Source organism: Pagrus major, chromosome 12, assembly GCF_040436345.1.
Source record: "Pagrus major chromosome 12, Pma_NU_1.0".
NCBI lineage: Eukaryota > Metazoa > Chordata > Actinopteri > Spariformes > Sparidae > Pagrus > Pagrus major.
In genome coordinates, this window is record NC_133226.1 from 11,395,139 (window position 1) to 11,410,233 (window position 15,095).

General features: G+C 39.6%; 1 protein-coding gene across 2 annotated transcripts; it reads right to left on the reverse strand.

Moving 5' to 3' along the window:
• Window positions 1-59: 59 nt before the first annotated feature.
• Window positions 60-13,811, reverse strand: LOC141006041 (anthrax toxin receptor 1-like). 2 transcript variants are annotated; one of them, XM_073478135.1, is made up of 17 exons: window positions 13,510-13,811; window positions 12,688-12,759; window positions 11,359-11,430; window positions 11,086-11,167; window positions 10,637-10,741; window positions 9,981-10,049; window positions 8,786-8,866; window positions 8,633-8,693; window positions 7,295-7,390; window positions 6,046-6,115; window positions 3,158-3,236; window positions 2,934-3,029; window positions 2,713-2,763; window positions 1,729-1,824; window positions 1,445-1,618; window positions 1,190-1,270; window positions 60-219 (listed from the first exon to the last, which is right to left on the reverse strand). In XM_073478135.1, the coding sequence occupies exons 1-17, from the start codon at window positions 13,632-13,634 to the stop codon at window positions 181-183; spliced, it is 1,449 nt and encodes a 482-aa protein (XP_073334236.1). In that variant the 5' UTR covers window positions 13,635-13,811; the 3' UTR covers window positions 60-180. The 2 variants fall into 2 exon arrangements, with proteins under 2 accessions (XP_073334236.1, XP_073334237.1); XM_073478136.1 differs by lacking the exon at window positions 13,510-13,811 and having other exon boundaries at window positions 11,359-11,512; window positions 12,688-12,751.
• Between the last annotated feature and the right edge of the window lie 1,284 nt (window positions 13,812-15,095).

A 15,095-nucleotide genomic window follows, 5' to 3' on the forward strand; every position in this document is an offset into this window, starting at 1 on the left:
TTTGGTTTTAACTGATGCACATAAAACAACCAACTTGAAATACAATAACAACACAAGAATATAAGTAAAACATTTATTTACAACACACACTGAAACAGTTTATCTCTTGAGTGTACATGTCAGTCATCTTTGGCCAAAAATTGGAATAAAGTGAGAAGTGTTGAACGTCTTGTTTGAACATCAGTGACTCTGAACTCTGGTGAAGTTAATGCAGCGGCCCTGCAGACAACAAAAGACAAATAGATAATATATACCTAAAACAACACAAGCAAATCAAAGGTGATACATGTTATGTTTTGAAGCTAGAAAGTGACATTTCCATGTCTTTGTTGATTATAAAGCAGGTCTGTGTTCAGAAACCGTCTTTAAACGAGCCATCAGGACTACAGTCGTGGTTGCAAAAAATGGCATGTAAACATTTTCTAGTAGACACCCAAAATCAAAGTATGAACCTGAAAATCAGCATAATATGGAACTTTCAATTTATCCGAATTAGCAGAAATACAAGCCACCATGATCCATTGTCTGTAATATTGGCAGTATAAATTATAAATGAAGATAGGAACAGAGTTTAAAACAAGGAAAATGTGGTCTATTCTACATATGAAGGGATGTATGTATTTAAACAATTGACCACAGTGTGAAAATGTGCCATCCTTTAAAGCTGCGTCAAACTCTGCATGGAATGGCGAACGAAATGTGTGCTCAAAATGTTGGCTTTTCCTTTGAGCTCAGCCTGATCAATGTAACACTTCACACAGAGACAAAATATGACGATAAATCATCAGATTTAGATCAGTGAATACAGTGAGAGGAAAACAATCCTGGATCATTGGAGGGCCTGCAGCCGGTTTGATGACGCACTGCACAAGTGCTGACATTCAGACTGTTATCTATAACAGCTGGGTTGATTCAGTAAACTGGTAATTTGACTGTTGGGATATATAATTAGAGGGGGGAAATTGGGCTGTTATTTTCTGTTATTATCTAATCAAAGCACTGTGGAGTCAAGAGCGTGGATTCATTTTCTAATCAAATTAACTGGTGACAAAAAAAAATGTCAAAAACTTCTTTGTGACTGCAGACAGCCAAGAAATAAATGATAATCAAAGTAGTCTGAATTGACTGGCAGCAGTGTTTTCTTTCATCTGACTGACAGTTGGAGGGAAATACTGCAGATATTTCTTACCTTTTCCTGAGATGTGGGTCTCATGACTGCCACTCTGTTGTACTGTCTCCTCAGTAATGCCAGCAACGCATCAAAACGCCCCTGAGGGTCGAGTGAGATCAAGTTGATTCAGTGAAAAACAAGAAATAAAAATACAGATTAAGAATGTGTGTGAGGAACAGCAGTGACACATAAGCCTTAATGCAGTCAATATCTGCCAATATTCAAAGAGTGAACAATAATGACTTGTGATTATTTATGACACTATCGTCTCACCTTGATCGGGGTGTACCACTTGGACTGTGGCGGGGGGTTGTAGACCGGAGGAGGTCGTGGTGGGGGTCGGGGTATGATGGGCTCCTCCTCCCCCTCTGGCAGAGTGACCACGGCATCTTTGGTTTTCTCTAGTCGTGACCCTTCCTCTGTGGACCCCTTCTGCCCCCAACGCACCTACAGACCATGGGTATGTCACTGCACTTACATACCATTGTGTGTGTGTTTGTCAACACTTCGTCATTAAAAATGCTGAAGTTTTCCTCAATTAACACATTTTTATTTACCTCCATGCGTTTGATTCCTCCAGGGCCTCTGCCTCCGTAGTATGAAGCGTCCACTGTCGGCCATCTGTGTTTGGGCAAAGGATCTTCTTCTGGATCCTTGAAAACAACAAAAGGACATTGAAATAACTTTTAAATGTTAATACAAAATTCCATAACATTACGATCTAAAATAGAAATGAGGATCTACATTTTAGCTCAAGTCAATCAGTCTCGCCTATACTTACTGCTGGGACAAACATCTTTAAATGAGTCAACACCAAACTGTGACCACGATGGCTGGAAACTGAAGCCAGTGCTCAAGTGTTCAGTACCACTAACAGCCACAAGATGCTGCTCTATAAACTGTCGAGCACCATTGAGATCTATTCAGAAACTCTCTCCTCTCTTGGAAAAGTTAACTTTTTTTTCCACAGTTCTTGTCTCGGTAGCAATAAAAAAAAAGGGGGGGTTTCATTAACAAGAGAGTTTAAAGAGGGGCATGACAATGATGTGGTTAGTTGTGTCATGCACATACAAGTGCCCAGCCCATGTAGACTTATAAGACACTGAAAATACAGCTGCAATGGTGAAACATTCATCAGACAAGAACATAACCTCTTACATGTAACATGACATTGCAATTACTGGTCCTTTAAATCATCACACTTCACAAACAAAAGCGTTTCTCCTCAGGGAGACCATCAAATCTGCCTGAACTTCTTGACTTTTGGTTAAATTCTACCTCACAATATGTTCATAATTTAGGTTTGTGCTAAACAGACCATCATTTCTCTTCAACAAATTGGGCTGAGATCAAAAGAAAGAAAACCGAGATGATGACTCTGATGAGGGCTATGAGCCAAAATGTGTTGGTCTCACTACAACTTTGTACAAAGTTTGGACCTCTTCAGAATCACACTAGTCACAGGCAAAAGTTCAGTCTCTTCAGAAACATTCTGATGATGTAAGAGAAATACATTTTTCAACAGTCTGTGGTTTACTCACAATGACCGGAGGTGGAGGAGGCGGGCGATCCGGGGGCGGGTCTCTGATCACCTGTAAGAAACAATATGAGGGATAAACAGTCACACTACAGTTATCGTAGAGTTACTAAAGGAATCACTAACACTTCAAATGGTGGCCTACTCTCTAAATAACAATGGCACTGAATTATGGTTCATGCTCCGCTGGGCCTGAACTGGCACTTATATGGACCTTAAACTCACCACAGTGCAGCAGAGAGGCCAGAACCACCAGAGCAGGACCAGAGCCAGCAACAGCAACAGAGCCAAGAGCAACCACAGCACCCAGGTCCCATCGGACTGAAATATACACACACTAATCAGCTGCACATGTAACACCACACATACACCTAAGTTTTCCTCCTCAGGGACACATAATGGGTAACAGTTGACTGTTTGACAATTGTAATTATCGGCGACCTACTCACACATGTTGTGGCGTAGATGGTGATGGGACTGGAGATGTAGGATTGTCCATTGTTCAGGCTGACCAGCACCTCAATCGATCTGCAATTATCAGACAGAATCAGAAGAAGAGGAACCAGGTCCAGCACACCTTTTATTATTATCAGCTACAACTATCATACTTAGTTGTAAGCCCTCGTTGTACAGTATGTTAGAACAATCCAAGCAACATGTGAGCATCACCGTTGGCTATTTGTGTCATTCCTCCCAATATTCACTGAATAGTTGATTATGATTATGATGATTCAGTGAACTAACCTTGAGCCCTATGAACCATCAAAGGTCAGTGACGTGGTTTGATAAGTTAGTCTGAGTAAATGTTTGCTGTAATCATTCCTCAGTTTCTCACCTGTGTTATTTATTAATAATGAGGCTGTTGCAGTTGCCGTCAGTTTTATCAAAACCTTCACAGCTCACACTGATTAGTTGTCTCACTGTTGATGTAATGAGCTCTCTGATGTGATGTTTGACACCTTCACAGTTCTAATAAAATAGTTGTTGTCAATTGTCAAATAGTCCTGGTTATGTGCAGTTCATTCATATTTGTAGCTAATAAAACAAGGGGCCATAACACAGTCTTTGGCCTCCGGCTGAAAGGGTTTTTCATGAGTATCCCTTTTCCGCCAAAATGGGACCAGTTCTGCTCCGGTTTGCACCTAATTTTGAACCGTTGGCAGCATTTTCAACCAAAAGTTGACTCCCAGCTGGAACCAAAAATAGCAGGTTTTCCACGCCCTGAAGTTGAAAACAAAGAAGAACCAAAAATGTTGAATGGAAGTGGTTCAGGAACCAGAGCTGCTTCAGTGGAAAAGGAGCTGAAGTGACACCACGTAAAACAGAGCAATTTTGTTTGATTATTCACAGTTTTTTAATATAAGGCCTCATAGACTACAAAATGGAATATAAGTTTACTCAAGTACAAGTTTGTGGTTTGAGATACTATTTAAGTATTTCCATTTTCTGCTACTTTGTACTAAAAGGTGCACTGTGTAGTCTTGGGGAAGACATTTTAATCAGAAGAGAAAGATCTTCATTGACCGATTTGTTATGCCAAACAAAACAAGCTAAATAAACAAACTCTCTTTGTTTTCACAACTGAATAAATTGAATAAACAAACTGACCTTAAAGGACAACACAATTTCATGGTGTTTTACTTTGTTTATATGTGGCGGACCCTGCCACCTTTCTTGCTTCAAACAGTGTTCTGGACCTTATTGTCCTCTGAGAACAGCTTGTTTATTCAGTTATGGAAAAAATATATTATATAAAAATATTTCTGAGTTTGTATTATTACCTCATTAATATTGTAAATATTACAATTTGAATTTCTTCCTAAAAGTCTTTAAAACTCTTTAAATGTTTTAACCCCATTGTGTTTTGGGGGCAAATGTTGTACTTTTACTTCACTAAACTAATTTGATAACTTTGCATGTTGCATCAGAGTCAAATTAGTGATTTCTTTATTAATTCATTCATTTTATTATATTCTAATTTTACTTTTACTTGTACTTTTGATACTTAAATAGGTACTTTACCTTTACTCAAGTACTATTGGTATGGGTGATTATTATATTTTCACACAATATCTTTACCTTCACTCCAGTATGACTCTGGGTACCTTTTACAACTTGCTTTTTTGGTAACCTTATCAGATTCCCTGTTGACGTTCCAACCACATCATTAGTGCCAAAAACATTGACTCACTGAAATAGGAAGCCATTCCCATTCATATTCTTATCATTTTGGGGATCAGATTTCCTCGTTCACTGTTAGAGCATGCAGTAAAATATCGTTTGGTTCCAACTTTTAAGGTTGGACTCAACTGAGATTGTTTCAGCTTTGTCCCTGCTGAGTTATACAAACTACGCATGAGTGTTTCTGGAAGGAGGGAGTGTTACAGAGTGGGCGAGACATGATGGAAAGTGAGAGAGGACTGGGGACAGATAGGGAGCGAGGGATGGAGCGCTGAAGTGGGTGAAGTTAAATCAGCTTTGGCTCGCTCTCTAAATGCCACAGATATTTATTCTGGTCGGACTGGCTTCAGATCATCCAACACTTTGAGCTGTTCGCACATATTTCTCCTGTAAACATTCTTCTGGCTTCTCTCTCTGCTGAACACATTTGTAGTTTCTAATTTCCACCTGCTGTATTTGCTCAGGCCTAGTGCGGATCTATACATATATTTTATCGTTGTTTTAATTTACTAGCAGGAGAAAGTTAGGACTGTACATTACTGCATTATTGATACATCATCTCTGTGAAATGTTGCCACACCTCAGTGTTGTCCTGGCGGGACACCAATGCTCTCCACTGGACCGATGATGCACTTTTCTTTATGTGCCTGGGTCGAGCCAGTGTTGTCAGAGAAAAATACCACGGTCATGATGTTATAAAATGATGTCATGCCAAATAGCATTTTATTTCTTTTTTTTTTAAATCCTGTTTTTTTGGATTTATGTTTAACACAGGCTCAGTATTGGAGAAAAGGCTGATGCAGCCTGGAGAAAAACAAGGACAAAAGCCGGATCATGTGAGCGTGGATAATGAGAGCTTCACGCACTATTTTCAGTGTTGAAACACAAGTGTGGTTTCTCAGCTGTAGATTAAGAAATTCTTGTGGCTACTGTTTAATTTGTGTGTGACTGCAACAATGCACTATTGACTCTCCTTAACAATGATCAGAATGTGAGGATACAATAATATAATTCTAATTAGACTTTTCATTAGAGTTTGACATTTTTATCTATAGAAAGATAATCAAGCTCAGTTTTTTCCCACTGGCAGCTTGTTTACAGTTTCACACAGGGTCACAAACTTTTTGTGTGTGTGTGCGCGTGTGACTTGACTTACTGTCCGACCTCGTGCAGAACAGGAGCAGGACACAGCAGATGTCCGTCTCTAACTACTGTCGGCTTCTGGTCTGAGAAGAAACGGAGACAGACAAACACTGAGACACTGTTTCTGCCTATAAAGACAGGAGTTTCTTGCAAAAAAATGCAAAAACGTCCTAAAACAAGTTAAAAATAAATCAGTCAACACATCAATTTTGCCTCTTTGTGCACTCAAGGTGGCCAAAACAATTGGTGCTGATGGCGTTTTAACTCCTGAAAGGAAAGTTTCAAATCATAGTCTTTGGTGCGTTGTCTAATTTTACTCAAAAAGAAGGTGGTATGTGTCGTGGTTTGGGTTTCCTGTTTTATTTTGTAGTTATATCCTCATGTGTCTTGTTGTGACTTTCCACTTCCTGTCTTTGTCCTTTTTTCCCGCTCCTTTTTTTGTGTACACCAGTGTTACATTTGTTGATTACTGCTGTGTAATCCAGCCTGTGTTTTCCCCTCATTCTTTGTCAGTTCCTCTGTTTTTGTCCTCATGTCAGTCCTGCAGCTCCTGGGTTCCTGTGCCGGTTCCTTTTTCCCTTGTCCCTGTGTGTCCTCTGTGTTCCCCCTTTGTTCTCTGCGGCTTCTGGTTTATCTTCAGATTTGTAAACTTTTCTATATTCCTTTGTCGGCCTTTCTGTTGCCAGGTTTATGTGGCCTGTCATTTTATTGCTCGCACTTTTGGATTTTGGACATCAGCTCATTAAAGCTCACTTTTTGTTTGTGTGTCTTTCATTTGGGTCCTTTTTTGTGTAGCTGTAATAGTCTATACTCTGATGTCTAGATGTTACATTTCTGTGTGTACATAATGAGTTTGTAGGCAGCAAAGGAAAGAGTGACAGGAATTTCCAGCAGAACAGATAAAAAACAAGCCAGTTAGAAGAAGAAACCAAAGATAAAATACAGTCATGTCCTCCCAGTGACCCCCCTCCCTCAGATCTGTTAATAGACTAATGACATAGATCTTCTCCCTCCCCCTGCTCTCATAATGTCTCCTCTGTTCTCTGGGCTGAAGTCAATAAAATGCAGCCTCTGTTTGTTTCTGGACATCATGACTCTGACTTTCCACAGCAACACAGAAATCTGCACGTCGTATCACATTGCACTTCATAGATGATGTTATCCTGCAGTCGCATGTGGGCACACGTTTGAAGCATCACTGGGAAGTAAACAAGCTGTATATCACATGTGATGAGTGTGGTGAGTGTGTGTCATTTACTGACTGTATGTCTTTTGATTGACAGTGAGGAAGCAGAGGACGTTGTCTGTCCTCTTGGATCCGCTGAAGCCGCTGCCCCTCAGCACCACATCGAAAGACTCTGAGAAACATCAGACACATTTCACAGCCGTGACGTTTTACTTACACTGCAGCTTACAGACACAGCAATTCTTTAACAGCAAGTGTGGTAACTGAGCAAATTAAAAATAACAAGAGGCTCTGTGAGGCTTTTTGGGCACAGCTGTGCTTTGTGCCAAATGCCAGTGTCAATATGCTAACATGTGTATAAAGCTAATGTAGAGACGGTATCATGTTTATCGATTGATTGTATAAAATATGGATGAAGCTTCCAAGTGAAGCCAGTGTGGAGGTACATCAAACCTCCATTCTTTCTAATGGCCAACAGAGGGCGACTCCACTGGTTTCAAAAGAAGTCCTATTGTATGTAAGCTTATGAGAAAATGATCCTACTTCTCACTTGATTTATTACCCTCAGTAAACAGTTTCCTTGTGAGTTTTTGGTCTCAGTCACTAGTTTCAAGTTTTCTTAAATACAATATGATGTTCATTTAGTAAATTATGGTCTCATTTAGGGGAAAAAGGACAATAAAGCAGGGTATGCTTTAGGGCGTGGCTACCTAGTGATTGAAAAATCGCCACCATCAGGATAGAGGTGCAGCAGTGAGTGCTCCCCAACTCAAAATGGTCACTTCTGGCTCCATAAAACCCAGATGGCAACGACCGAATGCCAAACTTGAGGCTACAAAACGGTAGTCCACAAACCAATGGGTGACGTCGTGATGGCTTTACACTGAAGTTTATCATGTTCACCATCTTAGTTTAGCTTGTTAGCATGCTAACTTTTGCTAAAGAGCATTAAATACAGTGTACTGTACAGCTGAGGCTGATGGGAGTGTCATCAGTTTTGGCCATTAATAAAATTATTTGACAAATTCATGTTTTCACCTGATGATGGTGCTAGAAGGTTGTTACAAATCATCCTGAGGGGGTCGTGAGCATGGGGTACCAAATTTCATAGCAATCTGTCCAATAGCTGTTGAGTGCTTTCACTTAAAAGCACTAATGTCAACTTCATAGTGGCAGTTAAAAGAGTCAGCAGATCACCAAAGTCTTTAGGCTTCATGAATAGCTGTAGGTACAAAATGTTCACAGCAATACAGCCAATTTTTGTTGCAATGTTGTAGTTTGGTTCTGTTGAACCAACCAACAGACTAACATTCACTAGCTGGTGTGTTTGAAATATCATTTTACATAAGGACATGATTTATTTCTACCATATATTATCTGCATAGATGCAACAAACTCTTCCCCACTAACTTACCATTCACACAAACACTTGACGGCTCTATTGTGAACACATCTGTGCACGTCTGCTTCAGGATCTGTGTGGGGACAAAGATAATGGTAACAGCTCATGTTGTAAGTCTGTACTCTCACACCGTGTGCCAACGACTGTTTTGTGATATGACCTCACCGAGTTGACGATGTCTTTGAGGGCATGAAACCCGGACAGCACTGGGAAAACTTGCTCCGTGCCGTCTGCTATTTCAGCAAGCTGTAAAACAACAGTATAGAAATAGCTAACTATCTGCTGATATATGTCATAAATATATGACGAACTTTACATTCAACTTCTTGCCTCCTTTCTGGGAGGTCTTCTGCTTATTTCAGTTCAGTGCTTCAGCAGTGTTTAGGGAGGAAGAGCTGGTTTATAGGAGATGAAAAATGCGGACGGCTGGCTGTAGCTTTCATCTCCTGCTTTAACGATAGCAGAACAGGAAGCTCGTCTGGCATTATCTAATTAGAGTGATGTAATTATTTCCTCCTCAACTGCAAAGTACACTCGGTCACTAACTGGGCAGAAGAACACTTGCACCCGCTGACTACTGAGGACTTCCCCAGTCATGATTTATAGGACTGTGAAGCATTTCAGATATCTTATTAATACTTATTATGCTGATAGAAAGTGATGTGATTAAAGCTGCTGCAACAGCAAAACAAACCATATTAATGCATGAATGATTCGGGGGGGATGTGCCACTTTAAATGAAAAATTGCAGTGTTATATTTCTCAACAAATGTAATTACATGTTTTTTCTTTGCACTGTAAATCTTATTAAGTATCAATATGACCCATGCTGACTGCAGAGCAATGGCTCCTCTGGGATAATGCCTGTTTTTGTATTCCTTTCCCAACACAGTCAGCAGGAGGCATTTGGGCTCATTCTTATTCAGCATTAAAGAAAACAAGGTTTCATCCTCACTGAGTTTAGTGTTTTCATTACTAACACAACACTCCCTTCAGTCACCCGATACCTGCTCAGGAAGGAATCAAAGTCTCTCCAAGGAAATGGGAACTCTAACCGAAATGTATTCCTTGTTTTTACACAAACTAAATGCAGAATAAACTACAAATCCCTGCCAGCTGCGTGCTGTTCTGTCCTCAGGAGGTTTCAGTTGAACTCTAACAGACTAACCAATGAGGTCAAGGTGAGTTAATAAATCTGGGCCAAAAACAGAGCGGTCTATTGAAGTTCTGACCCACACACACTGACACACAGAAAGACAAATAAAAACTCAATGTTTGAACAACCAACACTATCAGGAAGAGAGAGAAGTGTCTCTTTCCCACAGGCAACCAAGTGAAACTAAAGAGAAAGTCCTCCTACCTGTTTGTGGTCAAAGTCCATGACCCCGACACAGTACACCCGGGCTCCATACCCTCTGGCTTTGTCAGCCTGGGAAGCACAAACACAAATTTCTGCTTCTAATGACAAACAGTAAACCCACGTTTATGTTTATAGAAAGGAGGTAATTGATAAAAGATCATATATGATGATATAGTATAGTATGATTTTAAAATTCATTCATGTTAAATCCTTTATTTTTTATATTATCACTTAAGAGAAGACTAATATACAGACCAACTCAACTGGGGACCTGTTGGCCCAATGCAACCCTTAAACAACCTCATTCTGGCACTTTAATTATTTTTTTAATTTTATTTTTAATTATGACTGTTGCTAAGCATAAAAATACTCTTAATAAAAACCCAGTCTGTTTAAGCAGAGGTCTTTTTTTATAAGAATCAAACTGACAACCTACTTCTAAGATTTTTCCTGGACTTTGGGGTTTTTTTGTACTGTGCTTGAATGGAGGTCAATGGCTGCTTGAAAATAGTCATAAAACTTAGAACTTGTGGTTTGTGAGAGATGTGACGCTCATCTTGATCTCTTTCACACACACCGCATCATTTTCACATAGTTTTTTACTGCTACCATTCAAATTATTTTCAAGCGTGTCTTTGTGTGTGTGTGTTCGATACCTCCTGTACGCTCAGCTCATAGGGGTAGATTTCCAGCTTGCCATCAGTCAGAACGATGATGATGGTGGATGACGGTGAAGTTTGTGCCTTCATCTGCTCGGACACCTGTTGAGTGAAAATACAGTTATAGAAAAGTTGGATGCATCTCTGTCTAAAGAGCAGCACTCAGTACAGCTCACACACACACTGTGCACACATGCAGCTCTGAAAGAGTCATGACACTTTAACTGTTTTATGTTTGGTTTGCTGAAACATTTTCTGTCACAAGGCCCCACTGGAGCTGCTTGAACTATCTGACAACATATTATCTACTTTAGTGGTCTGATCTCATCTAATAGCATTAGTGGCAGTAGGGAACAAAGGAACTAGTGGCAGTTCATGTTGAAAATAATTAAGTGTCAGTGACAGGCTCCTGGCAGGTATTCATAATGTCAGATAAGAGCACTTACCGCTTTCATGCCTTCGTGCATGTACGTTTCACCAGCAGGTCTGATTTGGCTCAGCTTCTCCAAACCCTCATCTATCTTAGACCTGCACAGCCAGATCACAAAACACAGAAACACAGTGTAAATACAGACCGATAGGAGCTCTGTGTGATGTGGTTATCAGTGTTAGGATGTTGTTTTTTTGTGAGGAGGAGGAAGAGGAGGAGGATGGAGAGGGAGTGAGGAGGAGAAGGAGCAACAGAAAAGAGAAGGAGGTTTAAGAATTGGAGAAGGTACCTGTCTCCCGTTAGTGGCAGTATTACAGCTGCTCTGGCTGAAAAGACGATGTAGGAGACCCTCATCCTGGGACTGAAACACACACAGGAAGCTTGTGAATCAACAGATTTGGATCCGCTGACGCTGCTGCCCCTCAGCACCACATCAAAAGACTCTGAGAAACATCAGACACATTTCACAGCCGTGACGTTTTACTTTGATCGATTGTATAAAATGCGGATGAAGCTTCCAAGTGAAGCCAGTGTGGAGGTACATCAAACCTCCGTTCTTTCTAATGGCCACACAAAATGCCAATTTCTACATAATGTTGCTTTATCATTCATCACGCAACATTTCATTCAATTAAAGGTGCAGTAAAGAATTCTGGAGAAACACTGTTGAGTGTTGGGTCTCATTCACAGGTAGTTAAATACTGATGCTTTGGGTTGGTGGTGCAGTCGAGGACCTGAATGAGACTCAACAATCAATTATCTTTCTCAAGAATCACACACATGCACTAACATCAATGCGGGGCTGGCTCTGGTATGAAAAACAACAGACAGAGGAGCTCAGATTACAACACACACAGAGGGAATGTTATCTTACCTTTGCTCAGGATGCTATTACTCCACTATTTCTCTTCATAGCATATAGATGTTTGCTGCTATATTAATGTTCAACATGATCAAAGGTGTCATGTGTATTAAACCTCTGAATTTCTTATTTTGATGAATTTTATATCACTACACAACATGGTACAATGTCAGTGCCTTGCTCACCCACTGATTTCCACACAGTAGGGAACTGAACCCCTAACCCCCGTCAGTGTTACTTCCTTGCTCTACCCTTCAGGCTGTGGAGGGGGACAGGACTGTCTGTTGTGGTCAACACCACCTTCAACATCTGGTTGGATGTTTTACTCTCATATTTAGCAACCTGCTATTAAACCTAAAGATATCACACACCCTCTGCACCATTACCCAGAAGGGTTTTGGAGTAGTTGGTGTCTGCTGCCCAAAATAGACATGGCCTACTTTTCTACTCACTACTACTGTTTGTTCTGTAATTTAAAGACCTATAACGACTCCCCACTCTTTAAATAGTCTTTTTTATTAGTGTAATTTCTGATGTATGACTCTAGTTCACATGTAATATGCTGGGCTGTCTGTATAGCACTTTTAACTTCATTTTTGACTGAAAAGTTTTGTATTATTTCACATTTTCTAATTCTTTTTATTGTTTAAATGCCCTTAAAATCTATGGAGGAGGAGATGAGAGAAGAGGGGCTGGAGAAAACAGAGAGGAATAACATCACAATATATGAAAACACACAACAGAAGCTTTACTTACCTGACAAACCTGTTGGTGAGCTGCTCCACAAATCCATAGATCTCATCCCAGTGTCCCCACACACTGCCCGACCTGCAAAAACAAGCAGCACTGGAGAGATAAATCACACTCACCCAAACATGAAACATCAACAACACAACACAAGATTAAACAGGAAGCACGCCAAACCATGAGGACAACACATGTAGAAAAAAACAAGGGATGGTCCTTCAATCAGAACCAAACCTAATTAAAACCAATCTACTCACTCCCATGCCAATGGAGAGTCAGGTGAACCTTTTAAGTCCACAAAACAGAGTTGCAGCATTCTCCTAAATAACTGAAGTAGATGAGGACTTATTTTATAACGTAAAAATACAACAGGAAAAAACACAAGCTCATGCTTAAAGACAAAACAAACACAATGGGTGTTGGTCAGTTTAATCTTTTGTTGCACAGAATAAACAGAGAAAAGAAAACTGAATCTGGCATTGTGTTCTGTTCTGTACAGGACCTTAGTTTGTTCATACTTAGCAACAACATAACACACTGAGAGGAACTCTGGAGGCTCTGGAAGTTAACTTTCTCCAAGTTAACACCACACACACACACACACACACACACACACACTGGTGTTCAGAAGAGAAAAGATTAAAACAAACTGTCAAACCTGCAGTGAGGCAGCAGAGGGACATGGAAACTAAACACAGCCATACAAGGAGAGGACTGAGTCTCTACACTGAGGTTACAAATATTACATTAATACACTGGCCTGTTTCTGTTGGCTCATGCAAACACACAAACACACACATGCAGACAGAAACAGTGTGTGTGTCCACTCACCTGTCTAAGACAAAATAAATATCAAACGCTCCATCACAGGACGCCTCGTCGCCATCATGGGGCGATGAATTCACAGTAACACACAGAAGAAGTAGGATTTGGCAACATATCCATATCCGATCCATAATCCATGTGTTTCATATCAGCAGTCAGCCCATGCAGCTACAGTCCGAGTCCTTCATCACTGTTCACAGCATCAGGCCGGAGGATCACATGTTGGACCAGTGCTGACTGGAGGCGCACACACACACAGACACACACATACTGGAGCTGTGAGCTCTGACAGCAGCTCTTAATGAAGTAAACTGGGCAGGGCGCACAGCTGCTGCACTCTGCTGTCACACCAGCAGCAGCAACACAGAGACACAGCTTCCCTCAGGACTCTTCAAAGTAGACCACAGACAGCAACACAGCAATATACCACCATTAATGTTACTGCTGTAATACATTTATAAATATATCTGAAACCATTTATTCTGTAATATGCCATTAAAATATTCACCTTTTTATTGATTTCATAGGCTTTTATATGTTTCTATTTATTTATTTTTATTTTTCCTTTTTTTAAATTCAGGCCAAAATCTATATTTTATATAGATCTTTTATACAGATCTTATATAAGTCAACCTAAATAACACAATTAGAATGAAAACAGTTTGTATGAAATGTTTGTATTAAAATAGTTTATAAACATGCAGGGAAAATAAAAAAATATGACAATTATTTACAGTAAAGGTGTAAAGAAAATAATGGTACAGTCTATATAAATTGATTGCAACCAAATTATATTTTTCTTTTTTAAAAGCTTTGTTTTTTGTATCACTGTGGAAAGCCTACATAGATTTTCAGGCACGTACATTAACAAAATAATGTAAATTCAGATTTCTAAAATACAAAGAAACAGTTTAAAGTAAATCAGTATTAAGTAAATATAAATCATTATCAACAAATCAACAAAAAAAAGTAATTTCATGTCTTGCATGTGTTAAAAAGTCTACAATAAAATTATAGGGAATATGTAAAAAGAAAATCTTCAAAAAGTTTAATTTAATGTGATTGTATTCCTCTTTTATGTCTGACTCCAATATGCTTTTATTTTGAAAGACATATCCTTTATCTTCCTGTGTTGTAGAGGCCACTCAGACTTGACTTTCAGTTGCCAGAGCAGCTGGCATAAATAGTGAGTGACTGAGATAACAAAAGTACAAAGGATGACAGACTAAAAATAACTACTAAGGAAACTCTCTGACCTTTAAATATCCCTGTATTTTGAATAAGAGGTGAAGGGAGGAAATTTTCCTCTAATAAATAAAAAAATTAATTCCTTCTCAGTCTTTGAACAATTCAGCAGTGGCTTAATACAAAAGTCACTGACTCATAAATCACTCTTCCAATAATGAACTCGACCGTTTTCACTTCAGGACAAACAAGTGCATCATGTTCCTATAAATCTGTTGCAGATGGAAAATCAGAACTGAATATGCTAACACAACGTCCTTGGTATGTCAGAGTGATTTGCAGCTTGTTGCATGAGCCTGTTTCCACATGGTGACTTGTCCGAGAGCTGAAATTAAACCGACTCCTTT

Excerpts from the sequence above, each read along its gene's own strand:
- LOC141006041 (XM_073478135.1), bottom strand. The coding sequence starts at position 13,634 with ATGGATCGGATATGGATATGTTGCCAAATCCTACTTCTTCTGTGTGTT. Across the intron at positions 11,431-12,687 it reads CTCACCAACAGGTTTGTCAG|TCCCAGGATGAGGGTCTCCT; the intron begins GTAAGTAAAGCT and ends TGTGTGTTTCAG. Across the intron at positions 2,764-2,933 it reads GGCCTCTCTGCTGCACTGTG|GTGATCAGAGACCCGCCCCC; the intron begins GTGAGTTTAAGG and ends TGTTTCTTACAG.